This window comes from Saccopteryx bilineata, chromosome 12, assembly GCF_036850765.1.
Source record: "Saccopteryx bilineata isolate mSacBil1 chromosome 12, mSacBil1_pri_phased_curated, whole genome shotgun sequence".
NCBI classification, from domain to species: domain Eukaryota; kingdom Metazoa; phylum Chordata; class Mammalia; order Chiroptera; family Emballonuridae; genus Saccopteryx; species Saccopteryx bilineata.
The window spans coordinates 2411167-2431282 of NC_089501.1; the positions used below are offsets into that span (position 1 = coordinate 2411167).

General features: G+C 40.4%; 1 protein-coding gene across 2 annotated transcripts in view; it reads left to right on the forward strand.

The window, feature by feature from the left end:
- QRSL1 (glutaminyl-tRNA amidotransferase subunit QRSL1) overlaps positions 1–18924 on the forward strand; it is a 35618-nt gene extending 16694 nt beyond the window's left edge. For both annotated transcript variants that reach the window (XM_066247671.1, XM_066247672.1), the window contains exons 6-11: positions 1148–1323; positions 1412–1524; positions 1926–2118; positions 3024–3141; positions 5404–5609; positions 16310–18924. In XM_066247671.1, the coding sequence (XP_066103768.1) occupies positions 1148–1323; positions 1412–1524; positions 1926–2118; positions 3024–3141; positions 5404–5609; positions 16310–16530 (1027 nt within the window). In that variant the 3' untranslated portion in view covers positions 16531–18924. The remainder of the gene's footprint in view (positions 1–1147; positions 1324–1411; positions 1525–1925; positions 2119–3023; positions 3142–5403; positions 5610–16309) is intronic.
- Positions 18925–20116: the final 1192 nt, after the last annotated feature.

Below are 20116 nucleotides of genomic sequence, written 5' to 3' on the forward strand. Positions count from 1 at the left end.
TTTCATTTGCAAAACTGAAACTCTGTAACCATTAACAGCTTTCCATTTGCCTGTCTCCCCGACCCCTGGAAAGCACTCTTCTACTTTCTGTCCCTATGAATTTGACTACTCTAGGTGCCTCACATAAGTAAAATTATGCAGTTTCGTGGTTAACTTATTTCACTTAGCATAATGTCCTCAAGGTTAATTTGTATGTGTGTTTTTAAATAAGAAAAGCATATACTCTATGGATAATTGGGCAAAACAGTGAACAAACACTTCATAGTTGGATAATGCAAATATAAATAAATGTGAAAAACTTCTAAAATACACATTAAGAAAGCTTTTGATGATCAATTTAACCATATTTTAAGAACTGCTAGTACTCAGTGAGACATAAGGAAATATTAAACACAATCTGATTCACTGCAGTTGGGAATATAAATGACATAACCTTTTAATGAGTAATTTGACAGTATAGATTAAGAACGTATAATAACAGGCAGATGCTTTGGTCCATTAACTCTGCTTTTTGGAAGCTAACCTAAAAAATAATCAGACATATGGGCAAAGACTTATGTTTAAAGGTGTGTCTTATAAAGTAATTCGTTATACAATTATTATCCTAGTTGGCAACAACATAATATTTAAATAAATTAAAATATATTTCTATCCATGGTTTTAAATGGAGTAGTAAAAGGGCTACAGCTAAATTTCTGGGAAGGGTGTGTTTAGTTGGTAAAAACATACTGTAAAGTTGTCATTAAAGGAAGGTATAAGATTTGTATGTATCTTGATAAGAGAATGTACTTTAAAATATTGGAAATCGCCAGTATTTATATGATATGATAGAGTATTGTACATATTTTAAATTTTCAGTAATTTTAATAACATAATAAAAGGCTCATGATAAGCAAAAAAGAGATAGAAACTTATGATTACAGAATGACCTGAACTATGAAAAAGAAATGCAGTTTTTAAAAGACTTGAAGTTAATATGCCAAATGTTAACTGTGTTTGCCTCAGGTAGTGGAATATTTTGTTACCTTTTACCGTTTTCTGTATTTCAGAAATTCTGAGATGAGCATATTTTACTTTTGTATAATAAAGGGAAGATACAGTTTTAAAATATGTCATTCTTCTAAAGAGAATTCCATTTAAATTCCAGGGCTTTAGGATCAGATACAGGAGGATCCACCAGAAATCCAGCCGCCCACTGTGGGGTTGTGGGTTTAAAACCAAGCTATGGCTTAGTTTCTCGTCATGGTCTCATTCCCCTGGTGAATTCAATGGATGTGCCAGGAATCTTAACCAGATGTGTGGATGATGCAGCAGTTATGTTGGGTATTTATATGATTCCATATAGTTTCAAAATATTGCTATTTCAATGTACAACAATATGTCTGCCACTCACAAGTATTTTTCTTTACAGGTATACTGGCTGGGCATGACTGCAAAGATTCTACCACAGTACAAGATCCTGTTAAACCATTTGTGCTTCCCAGTTTCATAGATGTGAGCAAACTGTGTATAGGAATTCCGAAGGTAACTCTTCTCTTTCATTACTTTACAGAAATACTCTCAAGTCAAATAGCACAGATTTGGGAAATAGACTTGTTGGGTTTGAATCATGGGATTGTTTAAAAAAAAAAACCTTTGTAAAGCATCTAGCAGAATACGTGATATATAATGAACATTTAACAAATATAAGTTCTCCAGCCAAATCTCTGGTCTTTAATATTGTTATATCCAGCTCATATCTAGTGCTGTGCTTGTCATGCCATGAATACTCTTAAATTACTCCAATCTTTCTGGCTCCCTGCTAGCAATTTAATCAAATTTTCTAATGTATTGCCAAAGGTCCCTAAGCACAAATTTTTATAAAAACATCTATACCAATGTTCTAATTCCTGTTTTGTTTTGTTTTTTAAACTTTTTCCAATAAGGAATATCTCGTACCAGAATTATCAAGTGAAGTACAATCCCTTTGGTCCAACGCTGCTAAACTCTTTGAGTCCAAGGGGGCCAAAGTAATAGAAGTGTCTCTGCCCCACACCAGTTATTCAATTGTCTGCTACCATGTATTGTGTACATCAGAAGTGGCATCAAATATGGCAAGATTTGATGGGCTAGAATATGGTAAGATAGCTGTATCTTGGATTCTCTTTTTTCTTTTTTTTTTATTCAGTGAGAGGCAGGGATGCAGAGACAGACTCCCGCATGCAACCCGACTGGGATCACCCGTAAAGATCACTAGGTGGGGCGTTGCTCCACTGCTCAGCAACTGGGCCCTTCTCAGTGCCTGAGGCGGAGGCCATGGAGCCATCTTCAGTGCCCGAGCCAACTTTGCTCCAATTGAGCCATGGCTGCAGGAGGGGAAAAGAAAGAGAGAAAGAGAAGCAAGAGGGGGAGGAGTGGAGTAGCAGATGGATACTTCTCCTGTGTGCCCTGATCAGGAATTGAACCCAGGACATCTGCATGCTGGGCTGGCGCTTTACCACTGAGCCAACTGGCCAGGGCTTGTGTTTTGGATTTTCAGAGTAGTTGTCTCAGCATTTGTATGGTTCACTTATTAATGGCAAAATAAAAATATTGCCTAAGATAAGATAACATTAATGATTTAGAGAAGTAAATCAGTGAATTCTTTGTCATTTTAGCTTTACACTCACACTATTCATTATTAACATCTCTATATGTTCAGTTCACCTTTCTGAATTGAATACCTTAAAGGGGCAATACCTTATCTTTATATTCTCAGTCTATGTAATATAGTGCTTAGTACATGGTAGATGCTTAGTAAACAGTGGAATGAATGAATGAACTAATAAGTGAATGGGGGAGTAAATAAATGATGTTTCCTTCTTTATTTTCTTCCATCTTCGTGATTCCTGACTGGTCAGTCAGTCACAAGGCAAATGAAGAAGAAGAACTATTAAGGGCAATCTCCTGCAATTTAATATTGGTCACAGTGTGAATCTAGGTCTGCTTGTCAGCCAAAACCTGACTTCCTCTTCAAGTAATGTTTATCCCTTTTTTGTTTTCAGGTTATAGATGTGACATTAATGTGTCTACTGAAGCCTTGTTTGCTGCAACCAGACGAGAAGGCTTTAATGATGTGGTGAGAGGAAGAATTCTCTCAGGAAACTTTTTCATATTAAAAGAGTAAGATAATTAGTTTAGGAATTTTTCCCATTCTTAAAAACTCAACAGCAAAGTAGTAGCAATCTTATAAGTTGAGATATTTGCTAAAGAAGCGAAATCCTTATGACTTGAATTAGAAATCGTAATTAAAGGTCTACATATATGGTATATATATCCTGGTTATTCAGGAACAAACAAACAAAAATGATGTTCTAGTTAAATGATTAGTACAAACTGAGTAGTAAGCCCTGAAGGATTTTGGCTTCATGAAAAGTCTGCTGACGGTCCTGGCCGGTTGGCTCAGTGGTAGAGCGTCGGCCTGGCGTGCGGAGGACCCGGGTTCGATTCCCGGCCAGGGCACATAGGAGAAGCGCCCATTTGCTTCTCCACCCCCCCCTCCTTCCTCTCTGTCTCTCTCTTCCCCTCCCGCAGCCAAGGCTCCATTGGAGCAAAGATGGCCCGGGCGCTGGGGATGGCTCCTTGACCTCTGCCCCAGGCGCTAGAGTGGCTCTGGTAGCGACAGAGCAACGCCCCGGAGGGGCAGAGCATCGCCCCTGGTGGGCAGAGCGTCGCCCCTGGTGGGCATGCCGGGTGGATCCCCGTCGGGCGCATGCGGGAGTCTGTCTGACTGTCTCTCCCCGTTTCCAGCTTCAGAAAAATACAAAAAAAAAAAAAACAAAACAAAAAACAAAAAAAAACACAGTAGAAGGGTGACTGCCAGGGGCTGGGAGGTGGAAGAAATGGCCAGATGTTGGTCAGAGGATACAAACTTCCAGTGGTAAAATGGACAAGCTTTGGGGATGTAACATACAGCATAGTTACTGTAGTTAACAATACTTCCTTATGTCCTGGAAACTTGCTAAGGGAGTAGATCTGAGGTGTTCTCACCACATTCAAGCTGTCCCTTGAGCTCTGCGCTACTTTCCCCTATCCTGTCCTCTGCTCTGGCAAATTGTGGCTGTCTGCCTCCCTCACTTACCCATAACCTCCCACTCCCACTCCTGAGCTCTGTTTAAGTTCCTCCTCTCTGGGCAGAGGCCTGAAAACTGCCTCCAGGCATTACTTTGGGGAAATCAAAGGGCTTCACTTAGATTATTTGCTTTCCTGTTCTCTCAGAACTCCCTCTTCTGAATGCCTGTTGTCTAAGGTCTGAAAGTGGTGGCTTTGTGTTGTCTCCTTTCTGCTTGTCTGATATGGCAGGGTTAGTCCCAGTCCTATTACTGCACCAGTGATAGAAGCAGAAGTTCTGCCTCTAAAGTAGGCAGAAATTTAATAGAAAGCAGAAGTATTTGTTCTTTTATAAAATTTAGGTTCGGGGTATGCTGTGAATGCAGTATTTAAGCCATCAGCTGTTTCTGCTGTGTAAATTACAGGTGGTGCCTGCTCTATGAACCCTGGGGTCAAATGATAGGAAAGACATCAGATATTTCTATAGGATTCTTTTAGGGTAGAAAAGATTTTACATTTTTATCTCGTTGTAGTAGGTCCACAGTAAGACTGGAATTGTGATATCCATTTATTTTTACAGGTGAGGAAATTGAAGTTAGAATAGTTAGTACTTTTGCCAGCCTTCATTAGGAGGACTTAAAGAGCATTTTCTTTTACTCATTCTTTGCATGATTGATTTATAGAAACTCCTATGTCTGGCTGATTCTGTAATCTTTTCAGTAAAGTAAGCAGCTTTTCTTGAACTGCACACTTCCATCCTGGGTTGTGCCTATCCAGTAAATACAAAAGTGCAAACACAGCACACTTTTTCCGGTTTCTGTTTCCAGAGCCTGTTTCCTAGAGTCTAATTCGGGTGGCATGTTAGAATTTTGCAAAATTTCAGAATCCTTATAATAATTAGTTGTCATTCTGCTATAGATGGCATGAGACATTTAGTAGAAAGAGCACTGGAACGGGCCTCCAGGGACTCGGTTCTAGTTTTTATTCTACCACTGCCAGTCTCTGTAACCTTTGCAGTCATTTAATTACACTTAACTTTACTCCCCTGGAAATGAGTGTTCTGGTTTATTGGTGTCCCTAAAAGTATTATTAACACTTGTGTTCATATATGCAGAATTGCATCATGTACTGAATTCTGATTGATTAAATTCCACATTTACAAACTTCAAATCACATCACAGTTGAACAAAATTTATTCTTATTTGTTGTTAGGGATTTTTGTGGTCCTGCTCATAAAGGCCAAGAGTCCAGTGATTCTTTAACAAGCTTTTTGTATGAGAATTATTCAAAGAAATAACAAAAAGCTCTTAACATATCATCTATTTTTTTCCACAGAAACTATGAAAATTACTTCGTCAAAGCACAGAAAGTGAGACGGCTCATTGCTAATGATTTTGTGAATGTTTTTAATGCTGGAGTGGATGTCTTGCTAACTCCCACCACCCTGAGTGAGGCAGTACCACACGTGGAGTTCATCAAAGAAGACAACAGAACACGAAGCACCCAGGATGATATTTTCACACAGGCTGTAAATATGGCAGGTAAGGCTTCCCCAAGAGCGTTCTGGTTTTCTGTGCACATTTAGGTAGGCACCCTGATCTTCAACTTAGGTTCTAGCTGGATTGTTTCCTAAAAGTGATTGCTGTCCTTCTGGAATGCTTAGAATCGTGTGTGTGTGTGTGTGTGTGTGTGTGTGTGTGTGTGTGTGTGTTATGAATATGCAAGGCACATGTACACTTATATTCAGCACACACACACATATTCAGAATCAACCCACTTAATAGCATATTTTTTAACTTTTATTTAAAAAATTTTCAAACCTACAGAAAAATTGAAAAGTAGTATAATGAATACCCATGTGCCCTTTGTCATCTTTGTTAACATTTTGCCTCATTTGCTTTCTCTCTTTCTTTTTCCCTCTGTGTCTGTCTGGCTGTACACACACACACACACACACACACACACACACACTGTTTTTAACTGAATAATTTGAAAGTTTCAACATCAGGACACTTCACCTTTATCACGAGTCTTCTAAGAATAAAGACATTCTCATATATAATCACACCTAAAAAAACTAACATAAATACAATAATTTGTGAAATATAATCCATATTTAAATATTTTCGTTTGAAATTTAAATAATTAAATTTTATAAATTAAAAATAATTTCAATTATCAGTTGTACCAAAAAATGTCTTTTGCCAGACCAGGTGGTGGTAGAGTGGGTAGAGCATCAACCTGGGACTCTGAGGACCCAGGTTTAAAACCCCAAGGTTGCTGGCTTGAGCATGGGCTCATCCAGCTTCAGTGTGGGCTCAACAGCTTGAGCTCAGGATCACTGGCTTGAGCTTGGGATCATAGACATGACCCCATGGTCACTGACTTGAGCCCAAGGTTGCTGGCTTGAGCAAAGGGTCACTGGCTCAGTTGGAGCCCCCCGTCAAGGTACATAGGAGAAAGCAGTCAAAGAACAACTAAGGAGCCACAAGAAGTTATGCTTCTCATCTTTCTCCCTTCTTGTCTCTTTGTCCCTGTCTGTCCCTCTCTCTCTCTACAATAAAAAAAAGTATAAGTTGTTATTCCCTTGATATATACATACATTTGTTTATGGTGTCGTTTTATTTTTTAAATGTTTATTTTATTGATTTTAGAGAGAGAGGAAGAGAGAGAAGGACAGAGACAGGAACATTGATCTGTCCCTGTATGTGCCCTGAGGGATCAAACCAGCAACCTCTGTGCTTCAAGACAGTGCTCTAACCAGCCAAACTCTCTGGCCAGGGATATGATGTCTTTTTATTTTATTTATTTTTTTAATTTTTATTAATTTTTAATTTATTGTGTTTACATTGATTCAAGTGTCCCACTGAATATAACTCCCTCACCCCCCACCCCTGTATCCCATTTTACACCCCTTTACTCCCCTCCCCCTAGCTCCCTCCCCCTTTCTCTCTAAGATTTGCTGTCCTGTTATCTGTATCTCTGTGTTATGTATATATAGTTTCACTAATCTCTTTACCTTCTCTGATCCCATCCCTTTATCCCCCTTCCCTCTGACAACTGTCCCTCTGGTCCCTGTGACCCCCCCTCTGCCTCTTTTCCATTCCTCAGTTCACATTGTTCATTAGATTCCACATATATGTGAGATCATATGATATTTTTCTTTCTCTGCCTGGCTTATTTAATTTAGCATAATAATATCCAGGTCCATCCATGCTGTCACGAAAGGTAAGATTTCCTTCTTTTTCACAGCCGCATAGGATTCCATTGTGTATATGTACCACTGCTTTTTAATCCACTCGTCCACTGGTGGACACTTGGGCTGTTTCCAGATCTTGGTTATTGTAAACAATGCTGCAATAAACATGGGGGTGCATTTCTCCTTTTGAATCAGTGATTTGGTATTCTTAGGATATATTCCTAAAAGTGGGATAGCTGGGCCAAAAGGAAGTTTCATTTTTAATTTTTTGAGGAAATGCCATAGTGTTCTCCACAGTAGCTGCACCAGTCTGCATTCTCACCAGCAGTGCAGGAGGATTCCCTTTTCTCCACACCCTCCCCAGCACTTACTGTGTTTTGTTTTGTTAATGAGCGCCATTCTGACAGGTGAGGTGCTATCTCATTGTGGTTTTAATTTGCATTGCTCTGATGATTAGTGACATTGTACTTTTTTTCATATGCCTTTTGGCCATTTGTATATGCTCTTTGGAGAAATGACTATTCAGTTCTTTTGCCCATTTCTTTTTTTTGTTTTTTTTTGGGTTTTTTTTGTTTTTTTCATTTTTCTGAAGCTGGAAACGGGGAGGCAGTCAGACAGATTCCCACATGCGCCCGACCGGGATCCACCTGGCATGCCCACCAGGGGGCGATGCTCTGCCCCTCTGGGGCGTTGCTCTGTTGCATCCAGAGCCATTCCAGCACCTGAGGCAGAGGCCACAGAGCCATCCTCAGCGCCCGGGCCATCTTTGCTCCAATGGAGCCTCGGCTGTGGGAGGGGAAGAGAGAGACAGAGAAGAAGGAGAGGGGGAGGGGTGGAGAAGCAGATGGGCACTTCTCCTGTGTGCCCTGGCCGGGAATCGAACCTGGGACTCCTGCACACCACGCCAACGCTCTACCTCTGAGCCAACCAGCCAGGGCTCTTTTGCCCATTTTTTAATTGGACTGTTTACCTTCCTAGTGTTAAGTTTTAGAGGTTCTTTATAAATTTTAGTTATTAACCCCTTATCAGACATATTGACAAATATGTTCTCCCATTGTGTGGGTTGTCTTTTTATTTTGTTAATGGTGTCTTTTGCTGTGCAAAAGCGTTTTAGTTTGATATAGTACCATTTGTTCATCCTGTCCTTTATTTCACTTGCCCTTTGAGATAAATCAGCAAAAATATTGCTATGAGAGATATCAGAGAGTTTACTGCCTATGTTTTCTTCCAAGATGTTTATGGTTTTGTGACTTACATTCAAGTATTTTATCTATTTTGAGTTTATTTTTGTGAATGGTGTAAGTTGGAGATCTAGTTTCATTTTTTTGCATGTACCTGTCTAATTTTCCCAACACCATTTATTAAAGAGACTGTCTTTACTCCATTGTATGCTTTTGCCTCCTTTGTCAAATATCAATGGACCATAAGGCATAGATTTATTTCTGGGTTCTCTGTTCTGTTCCATTGATCTGTATGCCTATTCTTATGCCAGTACCAAGCTATTTTGAGTACAATGGCCTTGTATTATAACTTGATATCAGGAAGTGTGATACCTCCCACTTTATTCATTTTCAAGACTGCTGAGGCTATTTTGTTCTTTTTTGGTTCCATATAAGTTTTTGGAATATTCTATATCTTTGAAGTATGCCATTGATATTTTAATAGGAATTGCATTGAATATATAGATTGCTTTGGGTAATATAGACATTTTAATGATGTTTAATCTTCCTATCCATGAACATGGTATATGCTTCCACTTGTTTTATCTTCCACTTGATTTCTTTTATCAATGTTTTATAATTTTTCACGTACAAGTCTTTTACCTCATTGGTTAAATTTACTCCTAGGTACTTTATTTTTTTTTTTGTTGCAATAGTGATGAAGGGTATTGTTTCCTTAATATCTCTTTCAGACAGTATTGTTGGTGTATAAAGATGCCACTGATTTCTGAATACACAGCCTCTTTTTCTTGATTTATTTATCTTTGGCTCTTTTTATAGGTTTCTTGCAGTAGAGGTTTGGTTGTAATGAATTTCTTGAGTTTTATTTTGTCTGGCAAGCTTTTTATTTCTCCTTCAATTTTAAACAATAGCCTTGCTGGATAAAGAAGTCTTGAATATAGGTTCTTGCTTTGCATCACTTTGAATATTTCTTGCCAATCCCTTCTGGCCTCAAGTGTTTCTGTTGAGAAGTCAGATGTCATCCTTATGGGAGCTCCTCTATAGGTAATTAACTGCTTTTCTCTTGCAGCTTTTAGTATTCTTCCTATGTCTTTTAACTTTGACACTTTAATTATCATGTGTCTTGCTGTAGGCTTTCTTTGGTTCCTTTTTAGTGGAACTCTCTGTGCTTCTTGAACTTTTGTGACTTTTTTCTTCATCAATTTAGGGAAATTTTCAGCTATGATTTCTTCAAACAGGTTCTCTATCCCTTGTTCATTCTCTTCTCTTTCAGGAACCCCTTTGATGAGGATGTTATTTCTCTTCATGTTGTCACAGAGCTCTCAGAGTTTCTTCAGACTTTTTTAGCCTCTTTTCTTTTTGCTGCTCTGCTTCCATGCTTTTGTTTTTCTTGTTCTCTAAATCGCTGATTCAATCCCCTGCTTTATCCAGCCTGCTATTAATTCCTTCTAGTGCAGTCTTCATTTCTGATATTGTATTTGTCATTTCTGACTGGTTCTTTTCTATGATTTCAATGTCCTTTTTGATGCTTGTTATCTCTTTATCTCTTTATTTAGGTGCTCATTATGTCCATCCATTGTTGTTCTAAGATCCTGAGCATCCTAAAAATCATTGTTTTAAACTCTGCATCTGGTATTTTGGTTACTTCCATCTCATTCAGTTCTTTTTCTGGGAATTTCTCTTGTTGATTCATTTGAGTCACATTTCTCTGTCTGCCCATTTTGTCTGTGTATTTAAGTAGCACTGTGACTTTGAAATTCTTGAGTGGTCTTTATGAAGAAGATGGGCTCGGTGGTACTGTCCTCCAGGCCACTTGCTTCTTGAGGGTACTATTTTCCCTCTTGTTGTATGTGAGTATTAGATGCAGTTGGTCTTTTCATGGATATGTTTATCCTTTCAGGCTGGCTGGCTCTAAGGGTTACCTTGATTATGTGTATTACACATTGTGCAATGTCTGTCGTGTTGGGCATATTCTCCACAGTGTCTGGTGCTTGCTAGACTCCACCTTTGGGTGTGCTGCTGGGTGGGTAGCTGAGTCTAGGGTTGGAGCTGTCTGCCACCCACTACCAGTAGTGTTGGCTCTAGTTCTTCTTGGGTTGGTGTCAGCTGTTGTTTGTAACCTGCTGTGGGCTACCTGTCTATAGCTACTGCACTTTTCACTTTTGTGTCTGTGTTTTCTGTGTCTGGGTACTGTGGGAAGGGCCAGCCTTTCTATCATATAAGGATCAGCTTCCTCCTGCTTAGAGATGACAACAGCTCCATAAAAGCCCCAAACTCTGTAAGATTTGTCTCCACTTTTCAACTGCTCCTCCTCCTCTTGTAAGTGCCTGGTCTTCCCACAGAGTTCTGTAGTAAGACTGTAGTGTGGGCTCAGACTGGCCTAACCCAAACAACCCCTCTACAGGTTGCACACTTGGTGGGTTAGGGCATCTGAAGTTGTGAAAACAACGTTTGTGGGACCCCCTACTTCAGGAGTCTCTTGGTCAGGAGCTCAGTACAGGAAATGTGGCCCCTACTCCAAAGCTTAATCTCTCAGCCACTGCTGGATACTCAAATTTATTTCTCCCCAACAATGTGAGCAGCAGGTTCAGACTGAGTATGGCTGACAGTCCCCTCTGCAGAAGTTCTTTCAGCTGTTGAGACCCTCATTCAGGGAGAAAGACTGAGAGAGTCCTCTCCTGGGGCTGACTGTGCCCCTCCTGAAGGTGGCTAAGCCCCTCGACCAGATCCAACAATAGACTCATAGGGACCCACACTTTAAATGTCCATGCTCCAAGCCTCTCTCCCTTCCCCCTGTGGAATCTAGCCCAGCACAGGCCAGAACATCCAGCACCCAGGCCAGCTGTCTGTGGAGCTCCACCCCATCCAGTGCACATGAGCCTCTGTGCTGGTGCTGATTATAGAGAGCAGAACTCACCTCACCTGGGCCAGGTGTGAGGAGCCCTTCATTGGGATATCACTCTAGCAAGGGTTGTTAGGTCCTGAACTGATGCTTTCTGCAGCTGGCCCCTGGATGTGCTGCCCTGGGCCTCCCTAGCAGGAGCTCAGCACAGACCAGTGGGAGACTGCCCGTGACTGGCTCTCAGCATTCATCTTGGAGCTACAAGCAGTTCAGTTTTTGGGTGCCTCTGCTGGGCCTAAGTGTACATGGAAATACTAAGCTGCACTCCTAGGCTGACTTACCTGCTCTGGTCCTGGGGAAAGTCCGCTCAAACAGCCAAGTTTCCCTGAGTCCCGCCTTCTGCAGCCTCTGTCTGCTGGCTGCTTGTTGGGCTCAGCCACTGAAAAAGCCTCTGCTAGCATCTAGAGCCTGCTGCAATTCAGCAATTAGGAAGAGTGGTGGGTGTGGCTCTGCCTCTGACCCCAGGTGTCAGTCTGTCCAGACTTTTTTCACAGACCTCAGTAGGGTGTGGCCCTAGGAGTCTGGTAGATGTGGCCTCTGAGACTCAAAGATGTGGTCTGCCCACTCTCTGGACAGATTCAACTGAATCTCCAGTGAGGTGGAAGCATCAGTCATATACTCAGGAGAATGTGGGTGGGAGCTCTGGTTCAACACCAGAAAACTGAGTCATTGACATGTCCCTTGCTTCCTGGCCTCTCAGAATGACCCATCACCTCTGTCTGAGGTAAGAGAGACTCCTGAAGGCAGAGCAGTTGCTTTTCCCCAGGCTGATGCCACTCAGAGGGGATTGCTCCACCCAAGAAAGATGGAGACTGCAGTACTGGAGTATGACTCAGCACAGGGGTTTTGATTTCCATCCCCTACAGTGTCTTTCCCTGGGCCTCGAACTTTATACATTGGTACCTTGAGATACAAATTTAATTTGCTCTGTAACCGAGCTCATAAGCCAGTCAACTTGTATATCAAACTGCCGATACTGGATCCATGTGCCAACGCACCAACTAGCGGCAGCTTCCCGAATCATGATTCGTATCTCGGAATTTTGCTCAGATCTCGAACAAAAATATGGACCGAGTTGCAGCTCATATCTTAAAAAATTTGTATGTTGGTCTATTCATATTTCAAAGTACCACTGTACTTTCCTCCTGCAGCTCCAGTCTTCTCAGCTCTCCCCCACCAGAGCCTGTGGTGACTGTGAACAAAATTTTCTGCGCGGGCCTTTTAAAACGGATATGCATCCAAAACGTTTGTCTCTTTCTCAGGGACAGAACCCGGGCTCTTTTCACAGCTAAATGCTGTCTGGGTGCCTCTTCTAGGCTCTGGGGTTTTAGGCTGGGGCTCCGGTCTTGGGGCTGAGTACCCACACCTCTCAGTGTGACCTTCCCCACAGTGAGAGTCCCTCCGGGCCACTGCTCGCTCCTGGGAGCGGGCAGCCCTTTCTCTTGTCTCCACCCTTCCTACCAGTCTCGGTGTGGCTTCTTCCGTGATCCTTGGTTATAGAGTCCTCTTAGTTTAGTCTAAAGTTGGTTTTTCAAGATGATTGTTCTTAAATTAAGTTGTAATCCAATTTGGTCCTGGGAGATGGCAATTGGAACGCCCGCCTACTCCATCACCATCTTTCTTCCTCTTATGATGTCTTTTTAAACCCCCTAGTTCTCTATGGTTTTTTTTTAGAACTACATCAGACTGTATTAAAATTTTTATTGCAATCATAAAACATAATGTAGAACACTCAAGAGAAGATGGAAAGTCTCTTCTACTTACCTATACTTTTCCTACATAGTTTATTTTTCCCTGATACATTAAGATTCTTTGTTTTATCATATCCTTTCCATTTAGAGAAATTCCTTTAGCCATTCCTTTAGGGCAGTGGTTCTCAAAATATGTGCCCTAGAAGATTTCCAGGTGCACCCTATGGTATTCCAGAGAAATATGTGCCTGTTGGGGACCAAAAAACCAATAGGGTTTTTGGAGTTTAGATTTTTAGGGGGATACAGGTGTGGGGAGTTGGCTGTAAGCTGACAGTCTGCCCAACTCCCCACCTCACTTGCCTGATTAGGTTGCAAAAGGCTGTTAAGCTGTGGTGCTGGATGTTCCCCGGAAAGACTGGAGGCAAGTCTCGTCTATCCTTTTTTGGGTATAAAGTTAAGATGATATGTATGGCGGGGGTTTTCTGCACTCAACACAATTAAGAGTAAAAAGAGAGGAATTCTTCAATGCATTGACGAGGAAATGAGAGTTTGCCTTTTAAATATGTGCCCAAACATTGAAGAAATCTCTAGGACACATCAGGCTCATGTTTTTCATAAACACAAGAATGAAAAAGCGTAACACATTTGCGCCAGGACCTGCCGAGTTTACTAAATCTTACTAAGAATGTATCTATATATATATATATAAAAAGATAACTTTTTTGTCGTTTTTATATATATATATTTTTTTTATAAAGTCTTTTTTTAAATTTTTTATTTATTCATTTTAGAAAGGAGAGGGAGAGAGAGAGAGGAGAGACAGAGAGAGAGAAGGGGGGGGAGGAGCTGGAAGCATCAACTCCCATATGTGCCTTGACCAGGCAAGCCCAGGGTTTCGAACCGGCGACCTCAGCATTTCCAGGTCAATGCTTTATCCACTGCGCCACCACAGGTCAGGCCGTTTTTATATTTTTTAACCCCTCTTTTTTATGAATTCTAAAAAGCATAACTCAAAATATGTAACATAAAAATGTCTTTTAATGTCAGAATAAATTTAATTTTGTCGTATTTATTTTGTTTAATTACCATAAAAGCACGCTTGGACTTTATATTTTTTCTTTAATATTTGACTTAATTATTATAACATATTTCTCAGAAATTTGTATATAGTGCACCTACAATTATTTTTAGGATTTTAAATGCTCCCCGGCTTCAAAAGTTTGAGAACCACTGCTTTAGGGTATGTCTGATGGCAGCTAATTCTCTTCACTTTCCTTTCATTTGTAAAGATTAGTTTTGCTATATATAGGATTTTGTTTTGACAGTTCTTTATTTAGCACTTACAAGATGTTTTGCTACTTCTGGACTACTTAGGTTCTGATAACAAATCCTTTAAAACTTTTTGTTTCAAGTGACATTGACTTTTTGAAGAGTCTAGTTCACTTGTCCTGTACGATATCCCATGCATAATCTGGGTTGTCAGATTGCTTCCTTGTGATTGGGTTGAGTTAAACTATTTTTTTGGAGAGAAAGAGAGAAGCATCAACTCATTATTTCACTTAGTTGCGCTATTGATTGCTTCTCATATGTGCCCTGACCAGGCTCAAATTGGTAACCCCAGGACAATGCTCTAAACCAGGGGTCCCCAAACTACGGCCGCATGCAGCCCCCTGAGGCCATTTATCTGGCCCCCGCCGCACTTCCAGAAGGGGCACCTTTTTCATTGGTAGTCAGTGAGAGGAGCACAGGATGTGGCGGCGCCACAAAGCATGGCGGCGCTCACATACAGTACTACTTCCCGTGACGCAGGGTGCACATGTCACGGCTCCGGAAGCACGTCATATCATTTGTTACGGCTAGCAGTGACAAATATGGAACTGGACATTGGCCATCTCATTAGCCAAAAGCAGGCCCATAGTTTCCATTGAAATACTGGTCAGTTTGTTGATTTAAATTTACTTGTTTTTTATTTTAAATATCGTATTTGTTCCCGTTTTTTTACTTTAAAAATAAGATATGTGCAGTGTGCATAGGGATTTGTTCATAGTATTTTTTATAGTCCGGCCCTCCAACGGTCTGAGGGACAGTGAACTGGCCCCCTGTGTAAAAAGTTTGGGGACCTCTGCTGTAAACACTGCACTACTAGCCAGGGTGAGTTTAACATTTTTAACAGAAATACTTCATACAGGAAACAGTTAACATTAGTTTGCTCCACTTTAGGCAGCTAAGCTGAAATGAACACTTGGTTAAGAAAGTGACTGCAGATGTTACATTTCTTTTTATCAGTGATAAGCATTTGGTGAGGTAATACTTTGAGACCATGAGAATATCCTTATCCCCAATAAATTTGAATCCACTTTTAGCATCCAGTGATGCCCCTTGCCTGAATTATTACCTAGAGAATTACATAATGCTAACTTTTCTAATTATATCATTCCTTCTACATATTATTAGTTAGCAGTCTTCTCTAAAGAATAGCTTTCCCTTTTGAATTCAATTATAAGCAACTACTATCAGTTTTTGATGATCAAATTGTCCCAGATTTAGTCAACAGGAGCCACTTCAAGTTGCATGTGTCCTTTAGACTTGTTGGCATTAATTTTTGAAAATTTTCTTATTTTATGGCATAATAAGATGTCCCAAGATTTTATACTTCCTTTGTCCCAAACCTGGAATTAAAACTACCCTTAGCTACTATTTCTCAACTAAGATATTGGAAAAATTCACAGCTCAACAGTATACTCTATTGAAAAGGCAGTATACTTTATTGACAAGACTGTAGGAAAAAAGACATTCCATTTGCTGATGGGAGTTCAAATGGTACAGCTTTTTTTGGAGGGGAATTTGGCATTATCTAATTACATATTTATTTATCCTTTGATGAAGCAATCCTCTTTGTCTGAGAAACTTTCAGGAATATAAAAAATCATACGTGCAAGGTAATTCATTAAGGCAGAGTATGAAATGGCTAAGCACTGAAAACAACCCAGATGCCCAAGCACAGAGGAATGGTTGAATAAGTTACGGTAAACCAACAGAATGGATAGCATGCGGCTGTCAAAATGAATGAAGATGTTCCTGATGACAGTGATTTTCAACAAATATTGTTAAGTGAACAAAGGAAGATTCAAAGCATGCCTAGCATATAATTTTTGTTATTTTTTGAAACATATCCTGTCATGGACACTCGAGTACTGGAGAGTGGAAGAGGTCTCTGCTCATTAGGATGGAGAATTCATCCACTCATGGGTTTCTTTCTCTTCCTCAGGCTTGCCAGCAGTGAGTGTCCCCACGGCCCTCTCAAGCCAGGGCTTGCCCATAGGACTGCAGTTCATCGGACGTGCGTTTTGTGAGCAGCAGCTTCTTACAGTTGCCAAATGGTTTGAAAAACAAGTACAGTTTCCTGTTATTCAACTTGAAGAGATAATGGATGATTGTTCATCAGTTTTTGAAAATGGAAAGTTAGCTTCTGTCTCTCTAAAACAGTAGTGGTAAATATGTCCTGCAAATTCAAGTGACCTAAAGATTCTGTATTCTGGAAATGTCAAATGATCTTGCTAAATTCTTGTAATTTGGTTCATTGTCAACATAACCTATTCCTTGGAATTACTTTTTTAAATTCTTGTGATATAGTTAATTATAAATAATCTGCCAGCATTTATTAAACATCTGCTAAGTGCAAGGTACAGGATTTCTGCTATAACATAAGACACATGCTCCTGAAAAATGAAGCATTTTACAAAAATGTCTATTAAAAATAACGGAGCTTGCCTGTCCTGTGATGGCACAGTGGATAAAGTGTCGACCTGGAATGCTGAGGTTGCAGGTTCAAGTTCGCTGGTTTGAAACCCCAGGCTTGCCCGGTCAAGGCCCAAATGGGAGTTGAGGCTTCCTGCTCCTCCCCTCCTTCTCTCTCTTCTTTCTAAAATGAATAAATTTTTTAATTAAAAAAATAAATAACAGAGCTTATTCACTTCATTAGGTATATTAATGTTGAATGACTATGTTGTACACCTGAAACTAATATAATATTGTATATTAAGTATATTTTAATTTTTAAAAAAGGAAAAATAACAGAGCTTAAAGTAAAAATAAGTTTGAAGACAAACCTCCCAAAACTTATACATCTTTTAAAGCAAAGCATTAACGAAACAGTTATTGGCACCTCCAGAGATAATCTGGACAGCCATGCAGACAGGCAACTCAGCACGCAATGGAGGCTGCCTCGGGATGTTCCACAGAACACGGAACTGCACAGAGACAATGCGATGGGACTGTTCGCCTTTGCCGAGCCAAGCAGGTGTAGGAGCAGCTCTGATGACAGGAGGAAGTGCAAGCTGCTGGGGCCCAGAGTCCCGCAAGACTGGGGTCTGCTTCTCTGGGAGGAGTCCCGGGTGCAGGCTCTCCTCTTACATCTCCATAAAGAGACCTGCACTGACTGAACTTTCTCTCACGCTGAAGGTTAGAATTTTACTTCTGCTGTTGCAGAGAGCACCCCATGCCAAAGAACCAGAACAGCTCCATGTTACACTGAGCTCATTCTATGAACCGATCACAAATGAGCTCATTGATGCCATAGAAACAAGTTGTATCCCAGCCGATCATATTGGACTTAAAACGAAGTAGGTTGTGAAGCATGGTTTTAGTGAGAAAATTTCAACATGCAATAGCCCCCCCCCTTTCTGAGGAAAATACGTTTCAAGACCCCCAATGGATGCCTGAAACCACAGATAGTACCAAACGCTACATAAACTATGCTTTTTCCTATACCTGTATACTTAAGATAAAGTTTAATTTATAAATCAGGCACAGTAAGAGATTAACAATAACATAATAAAATAGAGCAGTTATAACAATATACTAAGTTATGTGAATATGACATTATTAAGTAAAATAAGGGTTACCTGAACACAAGCAACTGTGATACCATGACAGTCAGTCTGACAGCCGGGGGGCTGCCAGCTAATTAAATGGGAAAGTGGTGTATAGAGTGGAGACGCTGGACTAGGGGTGACTTCTGTGCAGCTGGTCGGGCTGGGTGGCTTGAGATTTCACCATGCCATTCGGAACTGCACACAATTTACAATTTATCAATAGTTTATTTCTTCACTTAATATTTTTAGACCACCAGTAACTGAAATGACACAAAGCAAAACTGTAGTACACAAGTAATAATATCCAATATGAGAAACTAGATAATACGGTGAAGATGCCAGAGAGGAGGCCGCCGGCCTTCTGTACCCCCAGTTCTCTGCTTCTTATGCTTATGATTGCCTTACGCTCTGGACTTTCTTTACAACTTCTCTTTATTTGGGCTTCTTGAGCCCAAAGAGACTTTTAATGGCAAGCTGTATTCAAAATGTCAAAGAAAAAACCTCTGATAGAAATCATACTGCCCTCTGTAAAGTTTCATTATTGATTTCTTTGTCTTTGCCAGAATATCACTGTCATTGCAGGTTAATCAGGCTTCTGATTTGGCACTTACATATTGTCAATAAGTGTGAGAGGAAGCTGAATTATTATTTAATAAATTCACTTTAAAATTTCTTTTCTAAATATGAAGTACATGAGGGAAAAATATGAGGGGTGAACCACTGTAATGTCTCGTGGTTGGAATTTAGCCTGCCTGTTTTCACATTAATAGTCTTCTCTCCTCACTGGGACGGTCCCACTCCCAAAGAATCAGTAAACTTCATATAAAAACTTGACGTGCAGGCCCTTATAAATTTTGACTGAATCCCTGAAAGAGGAAGAAATTCATGAGACAGAATTGTATTACTTTATAACAAGAGAAAACTAGTATGATGTGAAAAACAAGCAAATAAATCTTTGCCCCAGTCTATTTATGTGTGTATAATTTGAAATAAAAATTTTCTAATGATACTTATGTAATTTCTCTTATTCCTGTATCTCTGCTTGAGCTGCACAATTTGAATCTGAAAATAGGGAAGTGAAACATTGACCATTCTCATATAATAATATCCAACCAACATGAAATGAATGATACCTAATTTGTTTTTCTTTCCCTTCCACGTTTGGCCTAACTCTAGGGCATCTCGTTTTGCCAAATCACTATCTGGGAATTCAAGTGGGAAATGGTTTCTGTGTCTCAGCTAATTAAACCCTGAGACTCCGCGGCAGGGCTGCTGGAGCAGAACCCTTCTGAAAGGAAGGTGGCTGGCTGGGTGAGAGGAGTTCCTTGATAAGGCGCAGTAAGACAGAGCAACAGGTTTGACAACAGAAGCGTTGCTAGAGCGAAAAAATGTGATGAGATCACAAAACTAGGCACCCTGACACCACAGGGAGCCCAGGGAGCAAGTAGTGGGAAAACCAGTGTTCAGTGTTGGCCCACGCTCAGCGTTACCAACAAAACTAACTGAAACCAGGGAGGCAGAATGTTTTCTTTGGCTAGTTGGTACCAGCTCACTAGGAACAAAGAGGACTGGGGCCATCTAGAAAAGACAGCATGGTACAGAAGAAGAGCTTCTAAAAATAACAAGGACGGTGGCTCCCATTAGGAAATCACCTGTGCTTCTAATGTAGCCAAACACCTTTAGGATGTTAGCACAGAATCTTAGGGACAGTAAAAGACCTGGTTACAGGGTACCAGTAAATATTATAGATTATTGGGGATTCTGCAAATTGTGTCACACCTTGTTGGACTCACAGTAGGGGAGCAGGCTTGTGGAATTTTCACAATAGCTTTTTTCTTTTTTTAAGATATTTATGTTTTTAGAGAAGGGGGGAGAGAGAAGGGGGAAGAGCAGGAAGCATCAACACCCATATGTGCCTTGACCAGGCAGGCCCCAGGTTTTAAACCGGCAACATCAGCATTCCAGGTCAACACTTCATCCACTGCACCACCACATATCAGGCACAATAGCTCTTATTATAAACTTCTGTTTTTAATCACTCTTTCTTCAAAGATCTGATTGCATATACCAATGCCAAATGTGTGTTGACTATGCAAGCTTAAGATAAAATATATTTGCTGTGTTTAGAAGGACCAGAGGACAGTTTAAAATACAATGCTTTCCTCAGTTATTTCATAACTGAAACAGTGTGTACACTAGAA